Source organism: Seriola lalandi, unplaced genomic scaffold, assembly GCF_002814215.2.
Source record: "Seriola lalandi dorsalis isolate HSWRI2012SDOR001 ecotype SW California unplaced genomic scaffold, Sedor1 jcf7180002052504, whole genome shotgun sequence".
NCBI lineage: Eukaryota > Metazoa > Chordata > Actinopteri > Carangiformes > Carangidae > Seriola > Seriola lalandi.
Genome location: NW_019523057.1, coordinates 810,430 through 826,590, shown reverse-complemented (window position 1 = coordinate 826,590; position 16,161 = coordinate 810,430). Strand labels below are relative to the sequence as shown.

The following is a 16,161-nucleotide window of genomic DNA, read 5'->3' as shown; positions in this document are numbered from 1 at the left end:
CATCTCTATGCAAGAATCTGCTGGTGCGAATAAGGGCTTTACTGTGAGAAAACCAGAGAATGCATAGTGTGTTGAACACTCTGAACCGTACAGAGAACAACACAAGGTTTCTTTCAAGCACACACACACACACACACACACACACACACACGCAAACAAACAAAAGTCCCAATGAATACAAATCATTGTTTAATAAATCAAACAGAAGTTTTGCTCCTCTCTGAGTTGCACTGTATAGAAAATACTTCTATACATAAAATAGTATCTCAATGACAAGAAGCACCTGATATATATATATATATAGATATATATATGTATATTTATATATATATATGTATATTTTTCATGTATCATGTGATAAGAAAACAAAGAGTGAACAAGATTAGCGACTGATTGAAAACATGGGTGGTGAAAAGCAAAGAAGAAAGACTGCATACATGACAGAATCCATGGCTCTGTCCCAAACTCTTATAGAACAGATTCTTATAGTAACATTGCTGTTACACCTTCATATAAAACACCATTGTCTGGTCGAAAACAGGACTGACCTGCAAGAAAAGAATCATGTGACTTTTGGCTTAAAGGTACAATGCTTAAAATAACCAACCCCAACCTGAGTATCATTTATCCCACATTTTCTCTTCTGTCCTGAAATGTAAACCACAGTGTCATGTCACACAGGCTGGGGGGGCAATTAACTCAAGCTTTTTCTGTCTTCCTCAGAGGGGCGAGGCACGTGGGCAAGACAGGAAGGAGGTGGAGCTTCCTGTTAAGCTTTTGAGGAAGTGCAGGATGAAAGAGGGCTTGGCACTGCCAGCGGTGGACATACAGAGGACACACATTCCGCCTTTGCCAACTCTTCCAAGACTGTTGGAATCTTAAAGGAATGCTCCACTGCTTCTTACTAACGACACTGGTCGACTCTTGAAATGAAATGAAGAAAATACTTTGAATAAACTCTGCATTGACTGGTAAACAGGCAGTAAAGCTCTGATATGCTGTCAAAGCTACTTTTAGTAATCAGCTCCCCGGCTGTCCCTACTGACAGGGGGGAGAATGGCTTTGGTTTTTATTGTCAGTACGTCACTACATCACTGTGCTGAAAACAGTTTTGCTACATGTGTAATTGATTTCTTTAACCTTTAAAAAAAACAAAAAAAAAAACATGGAACAGTTTGAAAAACTGCAGAGTATTGCATGTTTCCACCAATAGCTTTGGCGTCTGACTCATGCAATGAAGCAATGCATGGTCACAAACTGTGACTTGGATGTTTACTTCCTGTGTCACAAGCTCTGGACCTTGGACAGAGGAAAAGATGTGTCTACATAGTGTTTCTCATTCTCCTCCCATTGTTGACCCTAAAAAAAAAAACACTTGTGCCAAAGCCTTTTCAGCTGCTGCACATGCTCATAAACTGTTGAGAAAATGTCTGAGCGCAGCAGACAAAAGTAACACCATGAGCCGGGACTGCTGGCACGAGCAGTAAAGGAAGAGATGAGGTAAGAGCGAAACAAAGAGAGAAGTGAAATTTAAATTACATGGAGGGAAAAGAATGCAGTATAAGCAAGAATATTTTGGATGTTGAGCTGGTTTAACTCTTCTTGTCTTGTAGTGCGAGACTGAAGGCTTTCACATTGTAGTGAATTGACTGTGTGCTTGTCTCAGCTTTGCAGCAATCTGGGGATTGAGAAGAAGAAAAACCAGTATGAATGCAAACTCATAGGGTGGTCGTGATGGTGTAGTATCCAAGCACTTTACAGCTGCTCCACAGGTAACAAGGGAACAAAAAGGACAAACTGTTACAGACTCCAATTTACTGTGACAGATGGTTGATAAAAATGCCTTTACCGTCTCGTAAAACTTGACTTGCTCCTCCAGATACAACTGCATGACCCTGTTGTAGTCATAGATACGGTTGCTATGGAAGTGGTTCATCTCAGCTGAGGCAGAAAAGAGGGGAAACCGCTAAGATCAGGCAACAACGTCAAGATAAACTACACTAATTCACTGCCTCTGCCTGAGAGAGTGTTGTACCTTGTAAAGCGTAAGACATGGTGCTGACTCGTTTAGCCATGGTGACTTTGTCCTGAGGGCTAATTTTACTGGTGGCTACCAGCTTGTCGGCCTCCTTCACCTTGTCTATGGCTGCCTGCAAGAATCAAAAATAATCAAATAACAACATGAGTCTTGAGTTACATTGCATAAGAACAGGAAATCATTTCACTCATCTGCATACAGATAAGGTGAAGGAATTTAAAGAAGCAAAATGACAGATCGATATCTCATAACAAAGTTTGTACATGTTCACCTCTGAACCACACAAGTTAGCAATAGGTAAGTCTCCATTTAGTGAAAACTTGACTAAGTTTGAATATATATATGTATATATACATACATATTTTTTTACTTTTTAAGTATATATAAATCCAATTGAATTTGCTTTCTGAAAAACCTTTGTGTAAGTATTTCCTGATGTACCTTATGGACTCCAATAGTGTCTGGGAAACATCCAAGAAGACCCTTGTATTCATTGTTGGTCTCCATGAGGAAGTGGAGGTCTTTCCTGGGCTGGAGAACGACACACAGGAAACAACACAAACAAGAAAGATAAATGTAAAAGGAAAAAGTGTTTTTGACAAATTGACAGAGATAAATGCAGCAGAGGAAATAATAAACGGATTTGAAACTGATAAGATAGAAGACAGGGAACCATTACATCACAGGAGTTTAAATTCAACACAAGTGCCTCACTGAAACTCTATCTACTATAAGGCCATGGATTCAGCTGAACATCAGTAGAGAAGCTGAAAAGTGAGTTGGTGAAGGAATAAAAATATCTAGCTGCACTTATCTTGCAGTACATCAGGGTTTTTGTATTTACATAAAGTTTAAAAGGTACAATTCTTCCTGTATTCTTGATCATATAAGGGAATGCTCTCTGCAACCTCCGTAGATAATTCAACGAATAAACTTCACTGTTTCAGCCTTTTGGCTCCTGAGATGAATCTATGTCCAGACAATTGCTTCCTCAATATTCTGTAAACTGTATCACAGGCAATGTTACACTAAAGCCAACAACTCTACAGGAGCACTGACAACATGTCAGCACAAGCTTACCAGATGAATCCCCCTCCCTCTGGAAGCTGCTGGGACATTAAACAAAAAAAAAAAAAAGCCCGGGTATGATTTTATAACACAGCACACTGACCGGACAACACAGAATGCGTGTTGTTTGAATGAGGTGTGCCACAATCAAATAGTGGGTCAAAACAAAGATTTAGGAAATACTAGAGATATATTGCTCATTACTTCTTCCTTTACAGATGCAGACTTCACGAGCAGGACGCTGGGTTAAGGGGGTCATATAAACACCACAGCTAGGATGTAAACACTGACTGCAAGCAGGAAATGTTCACAGACATTGTGAGATGCCGTGAATTGAGAGAGTGAACACACAACAATGTAGTTGATAAAAAAGGCCTAAAATAAACCTCAAGACCTTCGACACCAGAGCTCTGACAGTCCTGCTCCACTGCCTTGTTTCAGAGGGGAAACACACACCGTATATCCAACACCCATGACAGGGACTGTGCTGAATTTTAAGACATGAACAATATAACAGAGGCTGTTTGGATGAGAATAACACAAGAACATGAAAGGAACACAAAAGTTCTCTAAAGAATGCCCACAGGAAGAATACTGAAGGCGGAAGCAGTTATGTAACTTTTTGGATAGCAGTAATATCACAGTGTGTTACGACCGTAGCGGCAACCTACCTGCTCTGCAACCATCTGAGCTATCTCCTCGTATGTCTTCCCTGCTGCTGTCATGGCATCAGTCAAGGTTGACTCGCCTGAGGGATCAAAACATGTAATCAGCATGTTTCTTAAGAGTACCTGTTTGTCAATACGCCTCAAAACAGATTTCCACATAATGAATGACTGCATAGTAAATTGCATCTACTTCTGCTGTTTTCATTATGATTACAACATGTGTTGATTACAGCAATCTTTTGAATGGGTTACCAAAGACAGCAAAGTGACGAGACACAAATAGCAAGTGCCTGCTTGTGGGAAAATGTCTAAGGCTTTCAAAATAACATTGGATGTCATATTTGTATTCATTACCTTGGTATCCACTGCTGGTGAAGACAGAGGAGAGGTTCTGGAAGGCTTTGCCAATCCTTTGGTACTCTTTTGGCAAAGCTGTGGAGTGAAAGAAAACATGAACAAAGACACACACACACACACACTGTGTGAATAAAGTTTTTTCCAAGTTGACTAAATACTAAACATAATGACTCTTTCTTTAATATAAACAGTAATTACAGCACGAGGTGGAGGTGTGGCCTGTGTAGGGTAAAACAAATATTTAGCTTCGGTGCCGTGTATACGTACGGCCTGTACATCTCTTCCAGTGCTCGTTTCCCACTGTGAGGATTTCCTTCACCCCGTCATCCATGGCTTTGGTAAACCTGCTGAACTGCTCACATTTCTGATCCCTGAGGACAATGAACACATGTACTGAACATACATTTACTGTAGCATGCATCAACACATACAGTGATGCTAATACACACAAGTAACCTCATTGCTTTTTGAGCCACGGATTGCTTTTTGCAAAGTTTGACTGAACTCACACTTCTACAGGATCTAGATCTGGAGCTTCAGGCTCTATTGTGGAGAAGATCATCACTCCCACTGTCTCGTCCTTCTCTGCTTTTCTCTTTCCCATCTTCCAGTCCTGCACAAAATCAATCAATCATTTTAATTACAAACTAAAGGAATAAAGCAATCAAGTCCCAAACCAAACTTTCAGCGATGGCTGATCATCAAGTCCATGGTATATGCAGCCGTTGAAAGTGAAATAAAATCTTTAATAAAATGGTTGTTTTCGATAATAAAAGCAGGCACTTTCAGTCGTACAGTCTTTAAGGACACATATTTTGAGACCTAGAGGGACGAGGAGGAGGAGGTATAACATACCTTCTCATCCTTGTAGGTGAGGAAAAGCTGGAAAACTTCACTGCTGGAAACAACCGGGTGCCTGCACATCCTGGTCATCCAGCCCTGCAACCGCTCCATACGCATCTTAATAAACTCTTCCTCAAAGCGCCCTGGAACAGACGCAAGGGTAAAAAGAGACAGACTTAATTTACATGTTGACTTCAACCATGTTTATCCTCTTTCTGTGTTACATTTGTTGTTCATAAGAGTCGAGCACTTACCTGTCACCTGCTTGTCTGGCAGAGACGGAATGGGGATTGCCGACCCAAATTTGTCCAGGAGCCTCTCATACAGCCAATCAAAGTGCTTGTATCTGTGATTGACTGGTCGGTTTGTGGTCTGCAGACCAATAACATGGAATTATAAACACTTTAAATCATGTAAAAAAGGGAAATTCTCTAGTTTAGCTCTGAAAACGCTGCTGGATACTTACACTGGGTGTTATTTGGTACTCAATGTAGCTCTTGAGGCCGTACATCTTTGAGCCTTTCTTGGGATCAGCCACGACACAGTCTAGCTGAGTTTCTGGGTAAGACCACACGGGACCAACTTCGCCCATCTGAGCAGGAAACATTGTGTTTAGAAACTGCATTTTATGGCATAACAGATGGATCAAGCTGGCAAAATTGGATATCTAATGCTATATAGCATACAACTTGCACAGATAATTAGAGGTTACCTACATAGATTGATAGCTTCTCTTTGCCCTTTGCAAGCTGCTTGCATAGGAGGTAGAGCTCTGGACCAGACTTGGAGAACCCCGGGAACCTGTGCAAAGAGAATTGACAAAGTTTGAAAAGGGAAGGTCTCTTGATCGCTCTCTTTAACTCTTCCACGGAGTCTGAGGAATCTATTGATGTTGCTCAAGGAAGCTTTCTGTGGCCAGATTTATGTCAACCGCAAACATCAAATTTCTACCACCATTAATGCTTTCATTAATGGTATCATTATGGCATAAACACATCTAGGATGTGGTTCTTAGTGTGTGTGGCTCTTAACAGGAAGAGAATATTAATGCTGATTCAAGCAGAAATAAGAAGGGAAAGTTGGCGCAAGCAGGAAGAAGTCAACATTGTAGTAATATACAAGAAATTCTTAAACTCTCGAAGGCAGAGCACGTTCAGCTCCAAACCAAATCTCAGCTTAATCTAATGACAAAGCATTTATAAAATGAATCACAATATTTCTGCAGTTTTTCTTTCCAGACACTGTGGTGGACTGTACTGTACCCAGCGCTCTTCCTGCTGCTTCGTTTTTGAATCAAACAGAGCCTCACATGTTTTTATCAACTCTTACTTGTTGAGGGAGATTTTCATTGAGGTTGCGTGAGCTCCACCTCTCTGTATTCCTCCGCCGTCTCCAGATTCTGACTCGGCGTAACCTCCAGTGGATTTAACGTCATCCCACTCATCATCCCACTCATCTTCTTCTGCTCCTGAAGTCAGATACATGCACAATCAGTAGTTAAGTTTTACAATCCCAGACACAAGAAAAACACATTCTGTGCAGCTGTAAAACGTGTTCATGTCTATTGTACTATGGCTAAGGTTATTTCACATTACAAGAAGTAGACTGTAAGAGTTGAGTGAAAATATATTAATTAAACGCTAGCAGGGATGGACATTTGATCAGTTCTGTTTATTAAACTAATTCCTAATTACATATCTAATGGTTATTGTGCTGGATAGAAAGAACTCAAGGTTGCAGTATGAATCTAATATCAACTTAAGTAGATGAAATGGAAGAATATTGTAATGTAATGCAGCTTTTCTTAATGTTAACTAATAAGTAGAGAAACACTAAGCCTTACTCTGTAGTCCTCATCACGTAGTTTCTCATCACGACGTCATATTGAAACGAATTAGTTACAAATGTTGAAATTGTTGTTTTGATGTTTGGTTAAATGTGTTCAAGGGTTCAGTGATTTCTTTTTCTGCCATAGCTTTCTTTTGAAAATGGAAAGCATGCATCCTGGTGTTCAGTCCTATGCTTGCAAAGTGCAGGTACAGCTGAGAGAAATCTGCAGCCACAAGGGGTTCTTACTTGCAACCAGTTTTGAATTTCTATTCTTAGATGCTACTAAGAAAAGACATGATTTGTCATCATAGCATCATTTTCTCAAGAGCTTTGCACTTTCAAAATGAGTTTCGAAAGCACATGATAACAGTACATAGACTATAAAGCTAAAGGACTGAGGTGCGAGGAATGTGGTTCAGACTCTGTGGTGAAAGGCAGACTTTTAAATCTGAATGTGGGCCTAAGCAATCAAAACATTTCCACACATACACCACTATCAAGTTAGGAAGTAATTGAGGAAGTAATTGTATTGCGTGTATTTCTGCATTGCATCTGCCCTACAAAAGCCACAATGCAATCAGAGCTTCTGAAATTTGTTTCACAATATACAATATAAGTATGCCATACAAACATATAAGTTTGTAGAAAAAAAGTATGTTAAGTTGGAATAACTTAAAAACAAAACACTTTTGTTTACAATTTACAATTCACCTGTCAAACAGTCAGGCTAACAAGATTTCATTCTGTCTCTAGTTACTGCTCTCTGTCTTTTGTAGGGCAGCCATGCTGTGACACAAACTCATACTCATTTTGAAACTCATAGTTAGACACCTCCAACTACAGCTAAAGTCTGGGAGATGTAAGTGTTTTCACAGTGTGATTCTGACTGTATGAGATGAACAAAGTCATCCAGTCATCACTGGCACTTTCCCACATCACAATAAAGTTAATATAGTGTTAATATCAAGATACAGTGTTAATGTCAAGATACAAATTGGATGCGTCACACACATGCTTTTACAATTGTAAATCATCTCCTAAAATTATTTGCTAGAGGCCATCAGTCTTTATGAGCACCTATTGTCACTCCACACACAAAAATGAGGAAAAAGCTTCCACCAGGCAGTGCACGGGATACCTGTGTAATCGATAAGGTAAGGATATGGGTAGATGTCTTTGGCAAGAGAGAAAGAAAGGAAAAGTCTGTTAATACCTCTCCTCGCCATTTATCCCTTCTGTTCTCTTTTTACAAAAACAACTGGAGAATTTTAAAAAATCAGGTCAAGTAATTTACCCTTGTGAGTCATGAGTGAGGCTAACTTTTCCACTGACGGTCCTGTCCACATACTGGAGCATCTCTGTGGAGGGACTGACCAGAGACTGAGCAGACGCTGGCTGAAGTAGTATTTGAAAATAATAACTGTTGGATACTTTGAGTTGCAGATCAGTGTGTTTACTGTATATCCTCAATGTATTTTGGTTAGTATCAGGTCTTTATGCTCAATATTCCTGGGTATAAAGAATATTATTTCTCATTTTGTTGTATGATGCAAACCCCATCTCCTCTCCAAAGAAGCTGATTCTAAGTATTATTTGCCAGGACTACTTGACCTATATTTCACTCTTTAAAATGTGGCTTGTATAATCTTTTTGTTGAACATAAAATGTTTGTTCAACATTAAAATAAGGGGGGAAAAAGCAAAACATTATACATTAAGCACACCATTAGACATTTTCAAATCATCTTCTGTCTTATGATCACGACTCATCATAGTTACTGAGAATCTTTTTCTCTTCTCAAACATTCTTTCATTTTTCATCCAAACAGAGACCTTCAACCAAAAGACCACGAGAGAACTTGTGGTCAAAGACTCAAACATTTATACATGATGATGAACGCTGATTCTGTCTCTTTATAAACATGCAACACTACTCACAAGCTGCACAATCGAACTGTGCTGCAGTGTAGTGTCACACAAGCTTTCTTAATCTGATTATTTGGTGAATTAAGCTCACACCTGCAGAGGGCTGAGCTGTAAGTCTTGGCTTTCCAGAACAATTTAGTCCACTGCAGCCACATATATCCTTCCCCGTCTGCACATTTACATTTTCATAAGCCAACCATCTGCAAATCGTAATATAAACTGTTTAGCTAAGTAATGACTCCAGTAGCTAAAAACAGTGCGTGACCTTCCCATGGCTCCAAACACATTAACACATCATGATATACAGCCGATCTAACCTCTTTTTTTAGGGCTACATTTTTAAGATTATCATGTTTGCTACTTCAGAAATCTAAGATCTTGAATTGTCCTGTCAAATCTGAGAGCAAACAAATATAACCACTTGAAGAGGAAGTTTAAAAATTATTTATGTAGCATAGTCTTTATTTCCTGATTTCAGTTAAGTAGTTTTGAAAAACAATTCTCAGACGTGAAAGTACAATCACAGGAAAATTAAATTTATAATTTATAAATGACGCAAGATCATAGGACAGTGGTTATATTGTACTGGCACATAATATGTTTCCAACATCAAGCCAACCGTGGCTGCTAGGTTAACAGCTGTCCTTACCTGGGCCCTGGTAAGCTTGAGGGTGGCCCTGTGATACGGAGCCCCAGGGGTCAGCAGCACTCTTCCCAGTTTGGGTCCCCTCCGGATTTGACGCCCAGTTGTTGTTGGATCCACCCGACGGGTCCGCGTTCCACACCGACCAGGGATCATTACCGTTACTAGCCTGGACAAGACAGAGAGAGTGAAAACATGAGGGATGAAAGAAGCAGAGAAATGACAGATCGAGGATGGAGAGAGAGAGAGAGAGAGAGAGAGAGAGAGAGGAAAGACCGAGACCACCGAGTGGAGTCCAGCCGAGTTTGGAGTCTGTTTAATAAAAAGCTGACAGAAGTCTTAAAACAACATGCTCCTTCAAACAACACATCAGGCAGAGCTGGCCTCTCACAGGGCGTCTGTTAAGATTTACAATCAACTTCACGGTAACGGAGTGGTTTGAGGTATAAAATAAATGCTTCTTACCACATGCAGTAACTGGAAGTACCAAACTAAAAGCAAACAATAACATTCTCAAGCCTCATACACAGTATTTTCTTTTTCAAGTGCTGGCCATGCTTGCAAGGCAGGTACATACACCACTATAAAAACCTGTGGGCATGGGCATGCAAATAAGTGTGTATATGCCTTTTGTGGGCTGCAGTTAGCTTGACGCTAACCAAACACTGAGCTACCTGAACTCAGAACTAGTGCAGACCAGCGTCACCAAATATACCATGTAATGCACATTCACATATTGAGAAAAAAAAGAAAACAATAGTTTCAGAGCAAATTGCTGCAATGACTATGACAGAAAAAACAGTATGGAACATTATATTCAAAGCTCAGTCAAAATGACATTTTAAAAATACTGATGATTATTTATATTATATTTGTGAAATTCTGATCATCATCTGGGGAAAGTGCACATGTTGAGGTTGAATGATTCGCCAGTGTGAACAGTCAATCACATGTGAGATATAAGGATCATTGACTCTGATCTTTAAACCTTTTCACTGTTGTGCTGATTCATACAATATAGAAGGAAGCTGTGGGAGTTGATTGGTGACTTGATAGTGCCTATGTGTCTGTACTGTGGTGTGAGGTGAATGGAGAAGATGAAATCATGCTTTCTTCAGGCATGAGGAGTAGGAGGGGGAATTTGCCAAAGCAGACCAATCAGAAAGGAGGAGGGTCTTGAGGCAGACACTGAGTGAGTGTGGGAGGGCTCGGGTTCATGCCTCTGGCCACACCCACCGACCCCCAAGTGGCGGTTACCTCATCAGGGGACGAAAGGTAGGGGGAAACTGGGGTGTCGGGGGTGTCCGGCTGGGGACTCAAGCCCCCAGCATCCACCTTGAGGGGAAAAGAAGGTGACAACATCACAAGGCGCCGGCAGTGAAGGTTTATGGGATGGGTTAAAGTGATGTTGGTTGTAGATGTGTTTGTGTGAGTGTGTGGGAGGGAGGGGGAGGGAGGGAGGGAGGGAGAGAGAGAGAATGAAGGATGATGGCTGACACATTTCCTGCTTTGACTCAACCACTTAGTGTGTAAATTTCTACTGATCCAGCAGTACGCTCATTTTTGTGGAACTTCCTGTCTGCTAACAAGAAAAATACCTCACTCTCTATTCTATTTTACAGGAGCTAAAAAAAAATGTGTCAGCTCTAAGTGACTATCTCCCAAAGCAGCTGCTCTCACTTCTGCATCTCTGGGGTTCACACAATCGGCATGTACGTCAGTAAAACGGTCATCGCTGACTTCTGCTTTTTGCTTTATCTCCAACATCAGCCCATCACACATTCTGTTGTGCAGGTGTGCTGTTCGAAGAATTACTGTATATATATATATAACTTACTTCCCCTACACTGGTCTAGTCAAGTCAAGGGTGTATGTTCATTTTATACTCTTACTAAAGGAAAGGAAAGATCAAAAAAAAAGGGGCATTTGATATGATAACGGTATGAGGTTAATAAACCCAGGCCATCATCAGACGAGTGCATTACCTGGTTTTGTGCAGGTGCTGATGAAGGAGCGTAGGCATCAAAGAAGGCAAGGTCTGAGGATGCAACATTTCCTACATTTGGAGTAGGTGCTGCGCTCCCTGCTGCTGGGAATGATGGAAATGCCTTACTGAACTACAAATGAAAGAATAAAAGACAAAAACAGCTCCATTAGAAAAAATAAATCCAGATATTCCACACTGATCTGATTACTTTTAAAGATACATTCTTCTGTGGTAATGTGATCGTGTCTCCTTGGCACTCTCTGGTTTTGCAAACTGACTTTTTGACTTTCTCACTTTATCAAAAATGTGATAGTGTTGGGAGGCGACACTTTAATTCACACATTTGATTTGCTTTATCACTTGCCAATATAAAAATGCCACTCCTAATCCTGCTGGCTATTTTTGTCATACTGCATCCTTTTGTTTTTGCAGATCTAAATTTTACCAGTAGAGTGCAGTGAAATAGAAAGTAAGTTACTTGAGAAAGAGACTGTGTCCTGATGTTTTCCATTAGATCTTACATAAGTTACAAGTGCATTTGTCATCAGTGGGATTTTATGATCAAAACAGTCTGGGGACAGCTGGAGAGGTAACTTAAGGTCAGACAAACACACACATCCACATGAGCTTGTTTGCAGAGTTAAGCAGATGGATAATATCAGTCTCCTGCTTGTACACACAGACACTACATTGTTAAATGTTGCTTTAAGTGGTGTTTAGAGCGAGGCAAAACTGTTGAACAGACTTCAAGGACTTTACTTTCAATCAAGCTGTTTCTCTGTCTCTTTGCGAATGTCTTCAGCGTGAATCACATCCTCAGTCAGAGCTTCTGGATCAAACCGGTCACACACATACACACACCCTAATCAGCAAAACCCTGAAGGGGGCACATCCTGTTGTGATTTGACTTTCAGGCAAGAGACTGCATCACAATATGCAGACATATCTTTATCGGTGATAACAACAATCATACTGATAGATGCACTGAGGGTGCATCTTGACCTCAAAGAGTGATAGGGGATGGCTTTGTCGCTTAATTTTTCTGGAGGTAAATTTACTTCAAATGCTGTGTGGGATATGAGATGTCTGTGATGAAATCACTAGCATACATTAAGAGACTTTCTAACTTACCTCAATGTAGTCTTCTGGCACCAGTCCAACATCCCCTCTGGAGTTCTGTGCTTCAATCCAGCCACCTCCAATATTCTGAAACAGAGTGAGACCCGAGACAACATGTTAGCATGAATGACTTGAGATTGACTCGGAGAGCAGAGAACAGATGTCAGCATCTCATGCACACAAAAGACCAGGTTCATGAGAAACTTAACATTAAAAATGAATGTGTGAGAATGTGTTTACCTGCATTGTTATAACCTGAACACTCCAAACCCACATTTACATACAGCCTGACAGGATCAGATTACTCCTGTTTTTTCTCTACATTATTTTTTATGAGCCTAGAAATTTTAAAGGCATTTGGACTGACAGGAAAAACACAGGCTTTGCAATGAGAGAGCAAATCCTGTTTTGCTGCTGTGGGCATGAGTCTATTAGTTATACATAGAAACCAACTTAAATAGATTTATACATATTTCAGTTTGAGTTCAAGTCACACTTTGGATTTTTTATTCATTTGGATGCAAGGTCACATTGCTGCGGGTAGTGCTGTTCCCTTTGATCCTATTGCTCTGCTGCCACAGCAGTACTTACTAATATCGCATGAAGTAATTGATATAGACATGCACTTTGGCAGAAACCCTGGAGAAACAGGTTATTCCAGAAAAATGTAGCTGTTATAGTCAATGTGTTTCTCTTAATTCATTATTGCAATTAAGGAAACATGGTTTGCTATTTACACATTGTTTAGGAATTCAGGTTGGAGCAAAAATGTGACAATAACCAAGTTACCAAAGCATCTGTAAACACACTGAACGCTCCCAGGACAAATTCCTACACAGTCAGTTTATTTAGTGGAGAAAAAAAATTCTGTTTTCCTGATACAGTAAGTCCTGATTGGCTTAAGGCAGACTTTGATTAGAAAACTATGTAGGTCAGCACACAGCAACTGACCTTTGAACTGTTAGATTTAATGACATCATGCTCTTTTCCCTGTTTTCTCCTTCCTTCCTGTGTAGTCCTATGTGTTTATGACACTCGTTGTTTATAGACAGCCTGAGGTCATGTGAGTTGGACCTTTACAGGGTTGGTCATTTTCAATAACAAAGTTATGAAGAAGAGCTTCACGAGCATTTAACTAACAGCTACAATACACAAAACTATTAGATTTAATTCTAAGATTTGAGGCAGAAATATTGAAAAAGAAATTAACTTCAAAGTATAAGCTGAAAACCTTAAAGTTAGATGTTAAATGTACTTATATGTTCGGTCTCTGACCTCTTCCACAGTGTAAGAGGTGACAAATTAATTCTTAATTATCGGATAATGGAGACAATATTCACTTCAATACATTTTTTAAGGTACCAACAGGCACATCAACATAATGTAAACATTTGAAATTTAAAAACCAAAACAGACAACTAATGCAAACAATGAAGCCCTACTGCGATCGGGCACTCAGCATCTCTTGCTGGTGTGGATTTACCTTATTGGTGATAGTGATTGTCTCGCCTTCTTTCACTGTCAGTTCGTTGTTTCCAGGCTCAGCAGAGAAGTCATATAAAACCTGTGCCTGAACACAAACAAGAAAAAAAAACCCACACGCTGTATGTTTGATGTCCACTTTTTTGAGGCCAGCATATGAACATATACTTGATTGTAAATGTGAATGTTCAGACCAACACACCCAGTGACACCCTCAGCAGTCAAAAACATGTGAAATGACATAAGGGCACAATGAAACAGACCAAACTCGTTCTTCTGGGTTTGTTATGCTGACTCTTAACTAGTCACCACTATCAAGCGAAAACAAGGCCAGTACCATCACGTTACCTGGTTCAGTTTAACACAGTAGCCTGTGGTTCCTCTCACACTGATCCACATCTACTAATCTGTCTTTCCATGAGGGCCCCAGAGACATGTGTGCATCTGCATGCATGCATGCGCAAACACACGTACACAAAGAGATATAGACAATCATGCGTGAGAAGTCATTAGAGTAAAAACTATTCTAAATATGTCTCTGCTTTTGACACTTCATGACTTATCTTTAAGCCTGCCCACTCAATTATTTTCATAAATTTGACTGTGCATTCATTTGGATTGCCAGTTCTTATCCAAGCTACAGAGTCAGCATGTCATCTGTTATCCAAACAAAATTAAATTCAGTGTGACTATCTAACTTTGTTCATTAACCAATGAGATGGAATGCAAGATTATTTGGTCTTCTTTGAACAAAGTCCTATTATTCCAGTGTCAGCTTGCCACCTGGCAGGGGTCAAAGAAGGTGAATGGTGTTTTAAACAGGAACTACGTGAGAGAAAGAGACACAGCCTCAGCTGTGCTAGCTCAGTTATCATTTTAAGTAGTGAAAGAACTGCACTGGGTTAAACTGACCCGTGCATCTACTATTTTGTTCAATCTATTACTATCAGTGAGGGCAGGCTAAATAACAGAAACACCTCTCTCATCACAAACCCCATCCTCCAAAATGACCATGAAGTTGAATCAAAACTTCTATAAAACAATGTCACCACAAACTGAACATTATAAACTTCATGAAGGAAGGCTTTATTGTGGGACTGCTGTATTAGACTGTATTAATTTTAACTACGTGCACCTAATCAACTGAAAACAAAGTGTATACTGTGATGAATGAACAAAGCGATACACAAGCCAAAGACTACATTTCCCAGAATTCCACAGAGTTAGAAATGACCCGCACTGGAAAGGTAGTAAAATGTCACAAGACACTTTCTTAATGAGACACATTTTCCATGTATGGCAAAAACATTCGTTTCTCATTTACTGTATACACACACGTGTTGTAAGCGTCCATTACACGCTACTAAACCAGAGAAGTGAAATGTTTTTGACTCTTTATGTGTAGCTTATATCGAGCGAAGTGTTCACTGTAAACCTACTGCGAGAACTCTGTCCGCGTCTCTACAAGTCTCCACAGCCGGCAGTTTTCGTAAAAAAACAACTATCAGTAGAAAGTGAAGGAGAAAGGACACATGGGTTGCCGTTAAAACAGGTTTGAAAAGTTGTCAGACTTACCTTTAGCGCCATTGTCGAAGCATTGATCAATCATTACAAAAACAGGCCTTGCGGTTTTCAGGATTTCCAATCCTCAGCTGGACATTTCCCCCCGCTGCTTTTCAGCTAAAAGCGAAGAAAACACGGTGATTCCTCTGGGTGGAGAGCCCCCGTACCGCAGACTTTCACACACTACTAAAAACCGTTTTCCTTTAAAATCTCAAAAGCCTGAAGAAAACACGGTAAGTGCAAGGCTGGTGAAGTGCGACTGTAAGTTTGAACCGCGTAGAGAGCTGCTGACAGTACGGAGGGAGTGACCTGCACCACGGAGAGAAACCGGAAAGGTAGTCTCCGTCTGATATGTGACCCTCTAAAAGACCTGACTAGTTCACAAAAAAAGCACGAAGCAAGAAATTAGAAACCGGCGCACTTAAAGAAAAATGTGAGGAAACTATGAAACGCATATAGCAACATAGGCCTATGTACAAAATAGTACTAATTAATTAAATTTAATACCAAAACAATAACTTAATATATTATATTATATATTAAAATGATAATACTAAAAATGACGATGATGATGGTGATAATCATAATAACAATAATCATAATTATTATGATTATTATTGTTGTTATCATTATTGTTA

At 39.9% G+C, this 16,161-nt stretch overlaps 1 protein-coding gene across 4 annotated transcripts; it reads right to left on the bottom strand.

Moving 5' to 3' along the window:
* Nucleotides 1–172: 172 nt before the first annotated feature.
* Nucleotides 173–15,849, bottom strand: snx9b (sorting nexin 9b). 4 transcript variants are annotated; one of them, XM_023400482.2, is made up of 20 exons: nucleotides 15,536–15,849; nucleotides 13,962–14,048; nucleotides 12,491–12,565; nucleotides 11,358–11,489; nucleotides 10,630–10,707; nucleotides 9,379–9,541; nucleotides 7,943–7,978; nucleotides 6,304–6,442; nucleotides 5,691–5,775; nucleotides 5,441–5,566; nucleotides 5,229–5,346; nucleotides 4,987–5,117; nucleotides 4,641–4,744; nucleotides 4,399–4,502; nucleotides 4,129–4,206; nucleotides 3,778–3,854; nucleotides 2,480–2,569; nucleotides 2,036–2,150; nucleotides 1,850–1,941; nucleotides 173–1,678 (listed from the first exon to the last, which is right to left on the bottom strand). In XM_023400482.2, the coding sequence occupies exons 1-20, from the start codon at nucleotides 15,545–15,547 to the stop codon at nucleotides 1,631–1,633; spliced, it is 1,890 nt and encodes a 629-aa protein (XP_023256250.1). In that variant the 5' UTR covers nucleotides 15,548–15,849; the 3' UTR covers nucleotides 173–1,630. The 4 variants fall into 4 exon arrangements, with proteins under 4 accessions (XP_023256250.1, XP_023256251.1, XP_023256252.1 ...); XM_023400483.2 differs by lacking the exon at nucleotides 7,943–7,978 and having other exon boundaries at nucleotides 15,536–15,847; XM_023400484.2 differs by lacking the exon at nucleotides 10,630–10,707 and having other exon boundaries at nucleotides 15,536–15,847.
* Between the last annotated feature and the right edge of the window lie 312 nt (nucleotides 15,850–16,161).

Bases quoted from the DNA above. Each gene is read 5' to 3' on its own strand.
- snx9b (XM_023400482.2), bottom strand. The intron at 1,942-2,035 runs GTACAACACTCT...TTTCTGCCTCAG, and splicing joins CATGTCTTACGCTTTACAAG to CTGAGATGAACCACTTCCAT. The intron at 1,679-1,849 runs GTAAAGGCATTT...CTCAATCCCCAG, and splicing joins AAGTCAAGTTTTACGAGACG to ATTGCTGCAAAGCTGAGACA.